Source organism: Dendrobium catenatum, unplaced genomic scaffold, assembly GCF_001605985.2.
Source record: "Dendrobium catenatum unplaced genomic scaffold, ASM160598v2 fragScaff_scaffold_555, whole genome shotgun sequence".
In the NCBI taxonomy this organism is placed as follows: domain Eukaryota; kingdom Viridiplantae; phylum Streptophyta; class Magnoliopsida; order Asparagales; family Orchidaceae; genus Dendrobium; species Dendrobium catenatum.
Window position 1 is genome coordinate 277,996 of NW_021319017.1, and position 17,459 is coordinate 295,454.

The 17,459-nt window shown below is 36.3% G+C and overlaps 1 protein-coding gene across 4 annotated transcripts in view; it reads right to left on the reverse strand.

The window, feature by feature from the left end:
* LOC110095116 (protection of telomeres protein 1a) overlaps positions 1–502 on the reverse strand; it is an 83,653-nt gene extending 83,151 nt beyond the window's left edge. The window contains exon 1 of one of the 4 annotated variants that reach the window (XM_020820517.2): positions 248–484. In XM_020820517.2, coding sequence (XP_020676176.1) covers positions 248–440 — 193 coding nt within the window. In that variant the 5' untranslated portion in view covers positions 441–484. Of the gene's footprint in view, positions 1–247 lie in introns of all 4 variants that reach the window. The other 3 variants (XM_020820518.2, XM_020820522.2, XM_020820520.2) reach the window with 3 other exon arrangements.
* Between the last annotated feature and the right edge of the window lie 16,957 nt (positions 503–17,459).

Sequence of the window (17,459 nt, forward strand, 5' to 3'; positions counted from 1 at the left end):
AATGTACTTTGACAAGGACGAGATGCTATAAACAGTTAGTAACCAATGCCCGAATAAAGGAAACCGAATAAAGGAAGAATAGTTTCAATGACAACAACCTCCCGAGAATCCAAAAGTTCTCATTTCGTCCTAACCATCCGAAGAGGCGATGCTAAGACCACAGCAAACATCATAAATCGCCTACCAAGACCCTATGAAAACCCCTCATAGATGGAAAGAAAAAGCTAGGGTTTGTTGAGAGACGAACCGGAGCCTCTGGATTTTAGAGCCGTGCCGATCATGGACACCTTCGCCATGAGATTTATCCTCATGTTCAGCGATTTCTTGGCATCCCGCAGAGTGAGGTAGAAATACTCAGACTCGGAGGTAGACATCACGGCGCCCTGCTCCTCATGTCCTGCTTCTGCCAATGCCCGCACCAGCGGTTCCCGCCATTTCATTAGCTAAAGGCACGGCTATCGAACTTTTTTTTTTTTTTTTTAACTATACAAATTGCATTAATTCAGAAATGAAAGGTATTACACAACAATAAGCATATCATAATTCTACCTAATCAAGTCAACAAATCATAATGGAAGTTCACTGTCTAAAAAAACATCTCAATAAAAATAATCTAATATGACATGATGAGAACAATAATCTGTCACATTATTACATTCTCTACAAACAAATTGAAAAATAGCATTCTTAAACACATCTAAAAAAGAAATGTCTAGTTTTTGAGCTTTATTATTCCTATATGATGTAACTTTTATCGAATTTTGAAGCATCATTTATCGAATTTTGAAGCATCTTCATAATATTTACTTTATCACCTTCAATGATGATTATTTTATTTGCGAACATCCAATCTTGAATAGAGTTTTCAACATTTAAAATAGCATTTATCTCCAAAAGAGAAACGTCTCAATGAATTAATTGCTTTCTATAAGCACAAAGCATTATACCTTTATGATCTCTTAATGCACCTGCTATTCTAGCGATATTAAATTGCAAAACAATAGCATCTATATTCAGTTTAGTCCAGCCTTCAGGTGGGGGACACCAAGCATTCAACAGCAAATATTGCTAATTGATATCCTAGTTCTTCTCGGTTGGAAACAAATGCGGATACGAATAATTAGAAAGGATTTATATAGCAATTGACGAAGGCAAAGGAGTAGATTTCTCGTGCTTAACCATGTTTCTAACTTTCCAATTCTGATAGACAGCAGCAATATATATTCCGGCAAGACCCGACTTCACCTAACCAACCATCTTTAATCCTTCGTAGCAATGAGCTAGAATTTAAAATTCAGGTACATTAATACCCCATTGCCTCAAGATATGCATTACTTCTAAGAGCTTCATACAATTGGTTGAAATATCCTCTATGTCTTCAGGTTCTTCACAACGTCTTGGATTGCTAATATTGTGTAGTTTCGTATAATTCAACCACACAATTGTAAGAAATGCATTATTGTAGAGTCTCCACCAAAATAAGAACTCCATAAGAGAGACTTTTAATTTCTTCATCCACTTCAAATCTTTCCAATTCCCTTCTTGAACTTGACAATGAGATTCATTAGCCATGGTTGTAATCGATCTGCATGAATCAGTAAAAAGGGAGTTTGCATAATCAGGTTTTCACTTACAAACCTGGGCCCAAGCACTGTAATTTTGATAATAACAAATATTATTGTTTCTTTTCTATCGCTATTATTGCATATTTATTTTATTTGCTCTTCTTACTAACCTTTCAGGTCCACAAGTTCACTTGCAATGCAAATCAGCTCAAGATCGACTAGACTAAGGTTGAGTCTGTTTGTAATCAATTTTAATATACTTTTTATATTTCTTAATTCAAGTCATGTATATGGTGGACCCCAATCACATACACACTCAAGAGAGAGGGTTAGCGAGATAGGCAATTTTTTTTATTTTTGATCTAATCTTATATAATATTTTTTTACTGTACTAAATGATTAGTTAAAAATAGAAAACCAAAATTAGGGCATCCTATTAATTAAGAGTGATTGAACTAATCATATTGTACGATCCTTATCGCATAAGACAGTCATTTTAGATTGTCAAAAATAGCCGCCAATCATAATTTAGGTATTATTTTAAATTTCGAATTTTATGCATATCGTACAGGATGATTCGCATCATCCTGGATGATATATGACAATAATGCATAAATTAATCATGAGATTAGAAGAATAATTATGATAAAACTTAATTTGATCTAATCGTTTAGGATGATCGGTGAGGTTGATAGAGAGCATGCATGGGATGATAAGGGATCACCACCTATCATACCAAATGAACTCCATAATTTTTCAACTAATTGTCAAGGACCATGACCCCTTTTGTACTAGATGAAAGAGAAGTGCGTGTGATGATAAGGCATCGCTGGGTATCATAATAGACTAAGTTTAATAATTTTAATAAGTTGTTAGACCTAATATAATTGTCCTAGAGCTAATCAAGAGGGGGTGAAACGGTAATTTAAAAATTCTCTTGGATTTTAGAAAACAAATTTAAGATTTTTTAGCACAATAACTTAATTTGCATAAAAATATTTTTCAACCATAATAAACTTAAATGCAGAAAAATAAAAATGCAGTAAAAAGTAAAGACAAAAAACATCAAAGTTTATAGAAGTTCAGTCTAACTAGACTTACGTCCATTCTGTGAAAACTCCTTCAGGTATTACACTATATCAAAGTGACTTTCCTTTTTCTCCCATAGCAAGCCGGAGAAGACCTTACAACAACCTTTCTTCCACCAACCCCGGTGAGAAATAGTGTCAATATCCTTTCTCACCCTCTTGGTGATGGCATTATATCAACATCCTTTTTAAACCTTCTGGTGATGCTAGAGTACAAACGTCCTTTCTTACCCTCCTAGCAACGGTAGAGTACCAGATCTACTCCAAAGATTTTCTCTCAAGAGTCTTCAAAGAAGTAGGGCAGAGATTCAAAGAATACATAAAGAGATCATCCTTTTTGGGCAATTTTGTGAAACCATTCATAATTTCTACTTGCAACATATCTCAAAATTCACTCTCAAACACTCCCTCAAAACACTCTCTTTTTCACTCTCTAGAGAAAATACGCAACAAGATCTCCAGTAGAATAGAGGAGTCAATTTTTAAGACTCTTATATATGAAGGACGAGAAAAATAATCATGAAAACTGAAAATTTTAATTTAAACATAATTGGCTCGTACAGTACGATCATACTTCATATGTAAAAATAGTTAAGAAATCTATATTCGATCATGTATGAACTGATTTCATACTCTATTAATCGTATGTACAAATTGACATCATATTGTACGAACACTTTAAAATTAAATAAATTCGCCTAGTACAATTTCATATGAACCCCATTTTTGTACACTATAAATCATCTGTATGAACCATATATCTTATAGTACGAATAATTTAAACAAATCATGCTTCATATGGTATAAATGTGGACGAACCTATTTCATACTCTAGACGTCGTCTACACAAATCCAACTTCTTAAAATACGAACAGTTCAAAAAATATATGTGTTTGTATGGGGTGAACTGGTACACACCCATTTTGTACTCTTGACATTGTCTGTATGAATCAAATTTGGTACAATATGAACATTTCAAAAGAAAAATTTTCAAGGCATAATTTGATTAACTTCATTCTCGAGGAACTACCTTGATAGATCTTCTAGTATGACCTGAAAATTGTATAGTACGATTAGTTTTAAAAATAAATGTTGACTCGCGCACCAGTGTGTGTATGCACGATTACCCAAATTACAATCACACGCTCTCAAACTCAAGAAAAATAGAAAAAGTATAGACTTCGTTACAAGAAACTCTAATCTAATATGTTTTGAAGTCTTCGACAGTCTGGAGTACAATTTCCCTGAAATGTTAGTACACACAAATAACACAAAGAAAATATATCCAATGTATGTTAGGAGAAATAATAATCACTAAAATAATAATTTGGCATCATCAAAAACTCACATGATATAAAATTATAGTTTTGAAAACTAAATTGCAACAATCTCCCTCTTTTTGATGATGACAAAATAATTATTGTTTGAGTTAACACTTAAAACAATTTTTCTCCTAAGCTTCTCCTCAATGAATGATCAATTTAAAATAAGGGATTCAAACCACAAGAATAAATTAAAAAAGAAATAAAAAATCAAACAAAAATAACACAATAAACACACACACAATAACACAACAACAAATTAAAAAGAAATAGAAACTTAAATAAAAATAACATAACAAACACACACACAATAACACAATACTCACATCACAAAAATCACACAACAAATAATTATTCAAAAAATAATCATACAAACATACATCAAATAACATCAAACAATACATCAAACAACCAATATATCAAACAACCAATACATCAAACAAATAATACATCAAACAATAATTAATGACTCACCCTTTTGACAACAATAAAAAGGAAAGTACTTCTTAAAAATAATAGTTTCTATGGATAAATCAAAATAGATTATGAAGAAAAAGATTTTAAACTAATTATAAATACAACATTAACTTGTTAATGCTAAACAAAACTATGATTTTAAATCAAAGAATAATTAAGATAAGAAAAATCAATAAGGTTCACTATTCATTCTAGACATATCAAATAAAAATAATTATTGTAAAAATGATAAAATAAAGATTAATTACTTCCTAATTCATTAGTGAAGATTATTGCCGATTATATGAATTTGTATATAAAATAGAATGATAAAGGAAAGAATAATATGAATTTTTTAATTGGTGATATTATGCATCTTTTCGATTGTTTGTGACACACTTTGTGCAACTTTTTAGTTTGGGCTAATATTGTACCTCTTTTCACTTTGGCAAACATTACGTATCTTTTTAAACTGGTGGCACATTTTGTGCATCTTTTTAAGTTTGCCACGCTTTGTGCATCTTTTTAAAATTTTGGTCTTTTCGATATTAATAAATCTTAAAATAAATTCTATTAATTAATAAAAATAAGCACATTGAAAAGGAAATAAATTTAAAATAAGATATCTATTTTGTAACATTTATAGATAAATAATATTTGTCTATAAAAAGATGAAATTGATCTTCTAATATATATCCAATCATAATTTAATTTAAAATTTTGAGAGATTAAATTTTGCAAGAAAATTAATTTGTAGAGCAAAGTAATTCAAAATTCCATTCTAGAGATCAACTACAAATGATTTATCTCTAAAAACTTAAATAATTTAAGATGAGTAATTTTAATACAAGTCAAAATATCATTTCATTAATTTTTAAAACACATACCACCAATACAACATATATGAAAATAAAGAAACACAGCATAAAGAAGCCAACACATAAAATCAAAAGAAACATCTCAACAACAAGTACAAAATCTCAACATCAAGTACAACATAGAAGTAATAACTAAAATCCTGAGGGGCCTTGTCTGGAGGTGGCTGAGAAGTGAACATCATAAAGTAGCTATTTATCATAGCAACTTACATATTGACAGAGTCAAATTATTCTGTAATTAATCCCATGTCTTTATTGTACCTCGCATCCTGTTGGTTTAGGTAATTCTCAATTTGATCAAAATGAGATTTCAGTCTATCAACCATGCTTTACTATTTCTTGACAGAAATTCTGATCGGGTCCAGGTATAGGTGATGGAGCAGGGGATCCTTCTTCTTCCCCAGATCCTTGATCCTGATTAAAAAGTGCACAAAAACAGGCATTAGTAAAGTAAATGGGAAGTTTAGTTAGAGGATCATGATGGATTATGTTGTCGTACTTCTTTTCAAAAATATAGGAAACTAAGTGTCATAAGGCCGCATTTTTCTTCCTCCTATTATGAGGAAGTCCAATATCAAAAAGTTTATACAAGTAGTCCATAATTAGTTAGGCTTCATCAATAGGAGTATTGGTCATGATAAAATATGTAATTGTAGTCAAAAGAGGAGTCAGATTAATATGATCACCAACTTTAGGAATTATAAAAGTTCTCAAGACATACTGGATGATCCTGGCATTTTGGTTAAGGGTATACACACAAGAAAGATGATTTACTTGTGCAACTTCTCTAAGAGTTTGGTTAATGTTAGACCAATCAAAATTTGATCTAGAGGTCATGGTGTGTGCCCTAACCCCCTTGAGTCATAAGATGGAGAAAGTTGTCTAAAACTTCCTTGGTTATTTGTATTATATGCTTAAAGACATATGAAGTCAACCTAGTGTGATCCTCATTCACTTTCATATTCGCAAGAAAAATTTGGAAAGTTTCTAGATTATAAATATAGATCAAAGTGAGGATAAAAGAGAATTGAGTTGAGGAAAAAAGAGGCATAACAGAAAAGTTTGTCTCTTTGAAGAAGGAGATGATAAGGGGTAATCTTAGCTTCAACGAAATGTTTATAGGCTTCCTCGTTGTCCTTAGAAAAAAAGTTCTAGTCTCTACCAGAAGCAAGAGAATAAGCCCTTGGAAGTACATGGACGTTTGTTATTGCTGGCCATTCCTAAAGCTTGGACTCGAGATGATTTGAGATTGAATAGGATTGTAAAGAAAAACCAATGACCACCTTTAAATTTAAAGAAAAATGACCTATCATACAGTACAAAATTTTGATCATACGTATAAATTTAAAATCGTACTTGACAAAAATAATTTTGTACATACAAATGAAAATGATCAAAAATGAAATGACTTTCTATAAACAATCATTCACGAGATGTCGTTTTGTATAGGCTTTTTGACCATACGATCGTACATATGAACACCTGTTAGTCTGGGATGATCATAATATATAGATCATTTCTAACAATTAAGTTCATCCACATGAGAAACTGATAATAAGATCGTACATACAAAATTGAATTTTGTATGCACGATCTGTAACTAATAACTAACCTTTGGAAAAACATCCCCAATCATACAGACAAAAAAACAAAGATCATATAGACGATGAAGACATTGTTCAATATAATATGCATAAATAATTCAGTCTTGTTTGCTCAACTCAAAAAAATTCCATATACATGCTACAAAATTTATATAGTGCAAAAAAGTTCGTACAGTATGAAAGAAAAAATTAACACAAGCTATGAAAAGCAAAAACTCTTTTCAAAAACTAATCATCCAAGATCCATGACATGCAATAATGAAAAAACAAAACCAAAAACTAAAAAATAATGATATTTAATTTGTTGAGATGATTGCGAATAGAATTACCTACTTTTCTTAGTTGTTTGGTGTTTGTGTGCTGCTTTTGTTTTCGCCTGGACTAGTGAGACTCGTGAGGGTGTGAAAGTTTTATACTCATAATTATAAGGTTTAAAATTTTAGTGAGTAAATAACATAGAAAGATAACGAATTTAGGGAATTAGCCGGGGATTAACCCTGGGGTCGCATGCACATTTCTGCACTACTTCTTTCCTTGCGACCCTTCCCTGCCTGCGGGTAGAGTTCGGATAGTCTGACCTATGAAGATGAGGTGCCAGATCTGGGGAAGTCCAGTCTTCTAAAAATTATTTTATAAACATATTTTTAACTTTTAAGCATACTTTATTTGGGGTTGTTAACTAGCATGCATTGCATTAGAAAGAAATTAAAAGAGTCAAAATTTTAATTGCATTAGTCCTTAGTATTTTACACCCAACATAAGTCAAAGGGGTCAATTACGAAAATCTCTAGATGTCGGCCCCAACTCTCCAAAACCATTAAATGAAACGTCCCTTCCACTCTTTCATAAAAGATCGGACTCGTGTATTTTAAATTGATTAGGTGGTTAGCTGGCTCCCCAATCCAGGTCGTGGTAAGTTCAGGTTCTACACTGCATTAGCTAGGTTTAGACGACTGTGGTCTAGTGTCCAAAATTAGATTTAGGACCCGGGGCAGATCTTTGATTATAAGATCCCAAACTTCGGGAATATAATCCCAAATTTCTAATAAAGTGCTCAACTCTAATTAAATCTTCTTTCAAACAAAAATGTAAAGCCCAACACTTAGATTAAGTTGGGACATTTTCGGATAATTCTGGAATATCAAAGTGTCCCCTACTCTTTTCCCTTAACTCTGTTAATAACTGCTCAATTTAGTTTCTAAAATCCACCTCTTTTTGATATCACTCTTAAAAAATCTAACGAAATTTTGTCCCTATTTTAATTGAGAGTTTTCATAGGGGACTCTGTCTCCCTACGATGTAATTAACTACGAGGGCTTGCACTCGTAGGAGATTTAAAACCACACACAACTGATTTTAAAAATTGATTTTTCAAAATTCAATTGGAATTCTTTGGAAAAATTAAAATACTAGTGATCGTTATCGTCATATTCTAAGAATTATCATCGAGCAATATTTGTTCTCTTTGGGGAGATATACCTTTCATTGATAGAGCTTTGAATATGAATTTAATGATCACTCTTCTTGATTATTGTAGCTATATATTTAGTTGAACCTCATTTTGGCCCCCTTTGGGGTTATACGAAGTTCTTTTTTAAATCTGATTATAATACTCAAGATTAGATTCATAATTCTAAATTTGAATCCCGTCTTGAAATTTAGTTTTCACCTCTCGAGGTGATATACTCTTTCTAATGGGACGATTCAATTTTAGAATTAAAATTTAACTTTAATTTTAAAATTCCCAAAGAAAACCAAAATTTTCAAAACATGTTTTCAAAATTTCACCAACAAAAAAATGGCACGCCCAGTGGGACTAAATCTCTCTCTCCATCTTTAATATAGACAAAATTTCATTTCATTGGTAGTCTTAACTACCCTTTCTTCTGATGGTCCCTCTACCCATTTCTTTCTTGGGTAAGTGTGGCCAACATCTAAAATAGAATATATTTTGAAAAGAGAGGTCATGCCTCCAGACTTCTTTTTAATTAAGTGTTGATTCTAATTTTGACCTTCTGCCCTCAGGCTAATAGGTAGGGCGATAGCATCACATCAGGTTTTTGAGATCTCCCTTGCAATCCTATGAATTTATATTAATGATGCTTAATTCAATACATAAATTCTTAAGATTGAAAGGATGTTTAGATATCCTAATCTTGCTAAAAATATATATACGTTGGCTTTAACCTTTCACCTCCTCTTTAGCCTTTAAAGGTGAAGAGAGTTAGGCTACTCACTCTACTTGAGTTTTCTCACAGTTTTATAAGCCCTCGGGCAAGGGGAAACTCTGCTCGTTGTGTTTTTAAATTTGTGAAAAACTAGCCTTAAATTTCAAAAAATTCAAATCTTCTTTAAAAATTCTCTTTGAATCTCAAGTTATCACATGCCATCCCATGGAATCCTCCTATGGGCTAACATGTTTTACAAAATTGAATTCTTCTCTGGCACATATCCAGTCTCTTTACCCTACTAATATATGTTGAGTGATAATTTCTACTACTCAATATGTATTGGAGGGTTGAGATCCCCATATGAGCCTTAATCTTCTAAATTTTTTTTTCCTTTCAATAAAAATCTAATTCCAATCTTCTCTTTAACTTTCAAAAAAATTCCAAATGGTTGGAAAATTAATTTTCTCTTTCGACCGAGAGCTATCCTCAACAGTGAATGACCAAGGAAGCACTATCATTTTTAGGATGGGATTTAATATCCTTGAGTTTTCCATGGACGGACACCAGATAGTTAGCTTGGATTCCAGTAAGGAAGTTCCCCCAGTGATTGAGTTGATTGTGGGATCTGCACCCATCTTGCTAGTAGTAGTGATGAGCAAAAACAATCTCAACTAGTTGTTGAGGTGCTCACTGGAGTTATGTCTATTTTTGAGAAAGGATCCAGTTCTGGAGACTTACCTTTGCCTCTAAGAACCAGAGAAAGAACTATCTGAGGAGACATAGGAGGAAGATCTCCAAGGCTAATAGAGTTGTACCTTTTAAGACTTTAGCCCGAGTAGAGCCTGAGGCTGCTGAGGAGCTGCCTATTCCTACTTCCTCTCCCCTCCTCAAGGGGAGTCGCTTCTACCCCCTAGCTGCTGCTCAGGGGGAGGAGAGGGCAGCTAGGATAGCCCATTCTCCACTATGCCCGGTTGACTATTCAACCAAGAAGACTCCAAAGAAAAAACACCTCCAGAGAACAAGGACATTAAGGAACATAATTCATACCTGTGCTGCACAGTCTGGGCAAACCAAAGAGGAGTATGTGAAACAATTAAAGGGAGTGATCTCACATCACTTCCGAAAAGAAGTTTTGAAAGAAGAAGTGTCTAAGGCGAAGAATCTGACCCCTCAATCTGTTAGGAGGAACAAGAAATATGTTTGACAACCTGTCACTTTAGTTCTGGTTGATGGCTATCATTGGTGCTACGCCTTCCATCCTCTAAATGGAAAGTATTATGTTGACTGGGTATGAGAGAGGCCACCATTCTGCTGTTAGACCCCCGGTACCCCCTCCTAGACCCTTAAAGCTGGCCTTAGTAATTGTCAAGCCAAGGGAGACTGAGTTTCGAAGACCAATAGATGTTAAGGGAAAGAGTCCTAAGTCCCCTGAAAAGAAATTTATGCCCAAAAGAACTAAGTTAGAGAGCTTGCCACCACCTCCTAGAACTTCTAAGTTCATTCTTCAACTCCAATGAGTTTGAGCCCTCCTCCTCCAGTCCCAATTGATCAGATGGATGTTCCCGTTAGTACTCCAGTTGTCACAATCGATATTGCTCCCTCTGCCAGTTTAGTTCATTCGTCACCGCCACTACTGTTCTAGTCGATAATCCCCAAGATCTGAGTGTCGTTCATAAGCTCCCTAGTCAGGTGTATGAGGACCTTACCTTGCTAGATGTGGGAGATATTACCTTACAAGCTCCTGCCTCACCCCTTGAGGTAGGTGTCCCTCACCCGGTAGAGGACGCCACTCTTCTGACTACTAGTTCTGGGATAGTCAAGAGGAAAGAACTAACCAAGACTAGGAAATGATATATGAGCCAGTTTCAGAACCTCAGTAAGATCCTAATCTGAAGCTTACAGAAATCATTTCCAAGTTAGATTCTGAAGAACTCTTTGACATGGCTGAATACAAAGGGTACTTGCCCCTCGATCCTAAGTCAATCGGGGATAGACCTGTCGAGGAGGTAGTATAAGAGATAAGAAATATTCTGTTGAATAAAGAAGGAATGGCCTCTTTTGACCTAGACCTAGATGACCTCCTCATAGATGAGGATGATTTTGTTGGTAGCATTTGTATGGTTGAAACCAAGGGGTCTAATAAAGAAGCTGAGCCCAGCAAGCGCTGGCCTATTAGAGATGATGATTCACCTGCTGTCGAGTCAGATTCAGATGAGTCAGTAAATGCTAGAAATGAAGTGCATATAAGAAACTTGGAGACTCAGCTGGCAAGCATGATATCACAAGTCAGGGAAATGTAGGAACGACTGGATAAATCACTGCAAGAGTCCCTTAAAATCCAACAATCAGCTCGAGAGATCGCAGAAAAAGCTAAACGGGCAGAATCTAGTTCCAAATCCCCCGAGTCAGCACCTGTGATCCCTCCTTGCCCACCAAAAGCACCTCTATTTCAGCCCACAGTTTCTACTGCCCCTCCAATTCTTCCTCAGAAAGACATTAAACAACTGATTGAGGACCAGGTAAGGGAGACCTTAGCTCTTTCACAAGGGACCGCATCTTTTCCAAAGGGTAGACCCTACCCCAAGGAATATGACTCAGTTACTTATCCAAAGGGTTTTGTGCCACCGTAATTTAAAATTCTCACCGGAGTCAAAAACCCGAGGCAGCATCTGGCCCACTTTTGAGCGAGTTATTGCAATGTAGAAGGGTCAGATGCTCTACTTTTTCACCAGTTTGTAAGTAGTCTGCCCGGAATTGCTTTTGAGTGGTACACCAATCTGCCCAACGGTTCGGTGAGAACCTTTAATGATTTAGAAAATCTCTTTTTAAAGAGATTTTTTGGAGTGCAGCAGCGCACCAATGTGGGCGATCTTGTTGTTGAAAAGGAAAAGCCGGGAGAGTCTCTGGTTGAATACATCTTGAGGTGGCGAAACCTCTCGATGAAGTGTGAATCCCAGTTGTAAGAGCAACATGCCGTGGAAATTCTTCTAGAGAATATTCATGGTCCGATTGCTCTTCTCCTGAAGGATTTCACTATTTAAACTTTTGAAAAACTTCTCAACAAGGCTAGCAATTTACAAGAAGAGGCTCCTAAGATACCATTCTTACGACAGCAGTCTGAAGATAAGAAGAGCCCTAAGTTGATGAAAACTTTTGAGAAGAAAACTGTGGTCTCAGTAGTTGACAAAAGGAAGTGGCCGGTCTTTAGTCAGCTTAGCGCTCCCCCTCCACCACAGCCACCTCAGAAGCAGCCATTTCAGATAATTCCTCAGCATACAAGAGATCGCGCCTTCGTCCCTTTTAAAGAAAGATTGGCGAAATCTTATCCATTTAAAAGGGAGTCGGTGAAAAAGATTTTTAAGAGTCTATTAAAGAAGCCGGATTTCCAGTTACCAGAGGCTAGGAGGCCAAAGGATGAGAGTAAGAAAGAAGATTCTAAATAATGCCCGTACCACCGAATGCTTAGTCACCCACTTGAGGATTGTGTTGTGTTCTAAGATTGTCTTGAGAGGAACTACATTTAAGGTAACAGTATAATTCCTAAAGAGTATTTGGTGGATCCAGAAAATGCCTCAGTCAAAACTATCTCAGGTAATATTCCTAACTCTTCTCTTTCAGTCGAAGATGGTTGGGACATTGCTTTGTCCAGGATATTTAAAAAGTCGATTAACAGATCTTATCATCTTTCTCAACAGCTGACTACGACAGCCTAGGGATCGGAGTGGGAAGTTGACCTGGATGCTTCGCAGGAGGATGTTGAGCCACTTCCCTCTCCAGTAGTCATATGAACTACTATAAAACATGAAAATGAAAAGAGATATGATTTTGTAGAGAGGAATTGTGTTGATGAGAGATCTATCTGAGTGGCAGATGGTGGTGTGAAAACCCTTTCCCCTCTCTTGTTATCTGACTTTTATTTTGCCCCATTAAATGCAAAGGGTTAAAATATGAATAAAAAATATCATTCTACCTCTATCTTGATGATTAGCTATAAGTTTGAAATGCAACTTGATGACTCTCCTATTTCAAGTCAAAATTCTGGTGAAGTAAATCTCAATGTCAAACAAACTGACCTTCTCGAGTCGACCGCTCAAGGAAATGTCGAATGTGAAACCTTATCAGAAAGTTATTTCCCCACATTTAATTTTTAGGGAAGTCCTATCGAGATAGAGCTTTCAGATTCTGACTCTCTTTAGGAAATGACAATCCGATGCCTAGGATGAGTGTAGACACTGCTCTAGTTTGCCCGCTCGAGGATATCAAGCAGGTGTAACCTCATGGAGGTAAAGTCTTACCCCCTAGGCTTCCCTTACAGGACAAAGGCAAGCAACCCGTCCTCGAAGATTTAAATCCAAATTCCCCTCAACATTCTGATTTTCCTTTAATCCCTCCAGGTTTTATGTCTGTCATTTTTAAGGTTGATTATAACGTCCTTGTCCATCTTAGGAAGTTGCCAGCCAAATTAAATATTTATGACTCCCTCCTTCTTTCCAAAGAAATAAGGGAGTCTTTAATCAAAGCACTTCTCGACCCCGAGATTTCCTAAGCCCAATTGGCTCCAACTTCAAGAGATGAGGAACTTTACTTTAAAGAGGTCCCTGGAGTTACTTTATCGGATGAAGAATTTCTCTTGGGAACTGCCGACCACAACCGTCCCCTTTATATTACCGTAGATGTGGGAAATTTCAAGTTATTAAGAGTCCTCATTGATTCGGGTTCATCGATCAACATAATGAACATAAAAACCCTCGCTTAACTTAGAGTTGATACTAGCAAGCTTTCAACCTATAAGTTGGTGCTTCGTGGGTTCAACGAAAAAGGCGAGAGAGCTTTAGGTTCAATCACTTTATTCTTAGAGATAGGAGAATTGAAAACTAAAGCTAAGTTTCATATAATTGATTCGACAATGTCCTTTATGGGTCTTCTAGTTAGACCTTAGATCCATGAATATAGAATGGTTCCATCTACCCTACACCAATGCGTCAAATACCAATGAGGTGGCATTGAACATGTGATTAAGGGTGATCTGCAACCATTCTCTATTCAAAAAATTGGGATCTACGAAGATGCTGCATACTTTATACCGAAAGGGTCGTAGTATCGTTCTACGTTTTAGATCAAAATTATGGAGAAATTAGCTGGACAAAAATCCAACCAAGAAAAAGAAAGAGAAAAAGATGAACACAAAATTACCAATCAAGAAATGAATGAGTCGAGTAGTGAAGACGACTTCGATATTGTTGTCTTAGGCATCCAAATAAATTACCTCAAAGAGGTGGGAGGATGGCTCTAAGGGCACGAGATCGAGAACGTGCCTCATTAGATAGGAGAACAACACCTGTATATATTGACCCGGAATTAGAATCCAATGGTGAACCAGAAAATCAAGGTGTTGCACTCTGTCTCGACTACAAGAATATAAATACTCCTCCAAAATTTGATCCCACCTTAGACCAGGACAATGACTCTGAGGTAGATAATTCGAAGGGTAAAAGTGACGAGTCTGAATTAACATTGTACGAAAAGCTCAGTATGAGGATTGAGGCCCTTTCCCTGACCCCACTATCAGCTGGTAGGATTACAAGGTTAGAGGTTAAAGTGGCCCCCAACCTAAACAGTGAAGTAAAGAAAGTCCATAAATTCTTTCCTGTTTCCTCCTCCGCAAGGGATGAAGGTGATGTAACCCTTGAGGAGGCAGATTTTAATGAATTAATGGAATTACTTTTCGGCTACTTCTCTATTTGCGTGAAAAATACTTTCTCCAAAGGTCCTGTGCCGTATCGATGGACTAAGGGATGAAAATATTTGATAAACTAAGATTAAGAAAAACCCAATGGCTGGTTTCGATTTTGGAACTGTTAGTTCATTTGATGACAATGAATATTGTTTAGTGATAAGTTACCATCTTGAATCTCAAAATGTCTCTACGGATGCCGTCAGTCCCCTCGATGGGCTCTGTTTAGAGACTTTAGATGATCCCGATGAACTTCAAGTTTGGGATGCACCCTCTAAATTCAAAGAGGAAATTAAATCGATGGTCGATGAGTTAAAAGAGATTAACCTAGGAACTGATGATGACCCACACCCTACTTTCATAAGCACCTTGCTGAGTTAAAGTGAAACTCAGGATTTGATTAAGTTGTTGTCTGAGTTCCGAGATTGCTTTTCCTAGACATACGATGAAATGTCAGGTTTGTCCGCTGAGGTAGCGGTCCATAAACTTGGAATTCGACATAATGTCATCCTATTAAACAAGCTCCTTGGCGCATAATCTTAGTGGTAGAACAACAAGTTATTTCTGAAATTAAGAAATTGGCTGAAGCTGGATGTATCTGAGAGGAATAATACCCCTCTTGGGTGGCCAACGTCGTACCAATCTGAAAGAAGAATGGTCAGATTTGAATTTGTGTCGACTATTGGGATCTGAATAAAGCATATCCTAAAGATGAAGTCCCTCTACCTATACCAGAACTTATGGTGTATATTTCCTCCTCACATACTATTTTATCCTTTATGGATGGCTCATCTGGTTATAACCAAATCAGGATGGCCCTAGAAGATGAGAGGAACACTGCATTCAGAACCCCTATAGGGATCTTTTGTAATAAGGTGATGCCATTTGGCCTAAAGAATGCTGGGGAAACCTACCAGGGGGCCGTGACTCATATCTTTGATGATTTAATCCATAATCAAGTCGAATGCTACATTGATGATTTAGTTATTTAGAGTAAAGTCAAAGAGGCTCACCGATATGACTTGAGGATTGTATTTGAATGATTGCGCCGCTATGATTTGAAAATGAACCCCTTGAAATGTGCCTTTGGTGTCACTTTAGGGAAATTCTTAGGATTCATATTGAGGCACCGAGGAATTGAGATCGACCCTGCTAAAATTAAAGCTATCTTGGATATGCCATCTCCTAAGAGCCTTACTCTGTTAAGGTCTCTACAGGGTAGATTGGCATATATTAGGAGGTTTATTTCCAATCTTTTCGGGAGATGTCATCCCTTCTCTATCCTTGCAAAGAAAGATATTAACTTCGTATGGGACGAGAAGTGCCAAAATGCCTTCGATGATATCAAGCAATACCTTTATAACCCACCAGTTTTAGAATCCCCGATTCCAAGGAAACCGTTGGTCCTCTACACTGCAGCCTTAGAAGAATCCTTAGGTGTCATATTAGCTCAATTCAATGATGAAGGGAAGGAGAATGCTCTCTATTACCTTAGTCGAAGACTTCTCCCTACTAAAATTCGATACCCATCAATTGAGAAGCATGGCCTTGCTTTAGTTTTTGTGGCCCAAAAGCTAAGGCATTACATGCTTTCCCATTTGATCAGTTTGATTTCTAGAGTTAATCCTTTGCAGTATCTTATGACCCGACCTACGTTATCAGGACGCTTGGCTCACTGGTCTATGATACTACTCCAATTTGAGATTACTTTCATTCCCCTCCGTGCTGTAAAATGAGAGGTCGTTATCGATTTCCTAGCAGCACACCCGATGCCGGCGGATTCTCCTTTGAACAATGATTTACCCGATGAACAAATCATGAGTTTGAGGGAATTTTAAGAAGCTGTCTGGGAGCTATATTTTGAAGGTGCAACATCCTCCCGCCAGGATGCAACCCAATAATCTATAATCCCCGAAAAGGCTGAAGTTGGCTTAATTTTTATAATGCCGGAGAGAGGGATGATGCATTTTTCCTACCACTTATCAGAGCCTTGCATGAATAACGAGGCCGAAAATGAAGCTCTAATAACTGGTTTGGAACTTGCAATTTTGATGGAGATTAAAGCGATTAAGCTCTTCGACGACTCAATTGGTGATTAATCAAGTTGCAGGAACCTATAAGGTCTTGAATCCTAATCTCTTAAAATACCACCAATACACCCTTTATTTGCTTGAACAAATTCCTATCATGACTTTGTATAGGGTTCCCCGTGGAAGTAATTCTACGGCGGATGCCTTAGCAAAGCTTGCAAAGGAATTCGCATGCCCAGAGGAAGATTCCATCCCTATAGAGATTCAGGGTCGCAAAGCCATCTCTCCTATAGATTTGGAATATATCAATACGAAATCTCTCCAAATCCTTTCTGCCTCTTCGACGACTGATGAAGAAGGTGATTGGAGATGACCTTTAATTGATTACCTTCAAGAGGGAAAACTTCCCCAGGATAAGTCTCTCTCTAACCAGATTAAGAAATACGCCCTATCCTATGCACTAATCAACAATTGATTGTACCACCGATCATTCGATCAGATGTGGCTCCGTTGTTTAGAAAAACGAGAAGCCTTCAAGGTCGTCAATGAGGTCCATTCAGGACTATGTGGTGCACATCAATCAGGTTAAAAAATGAAATTGAGAATCAAAA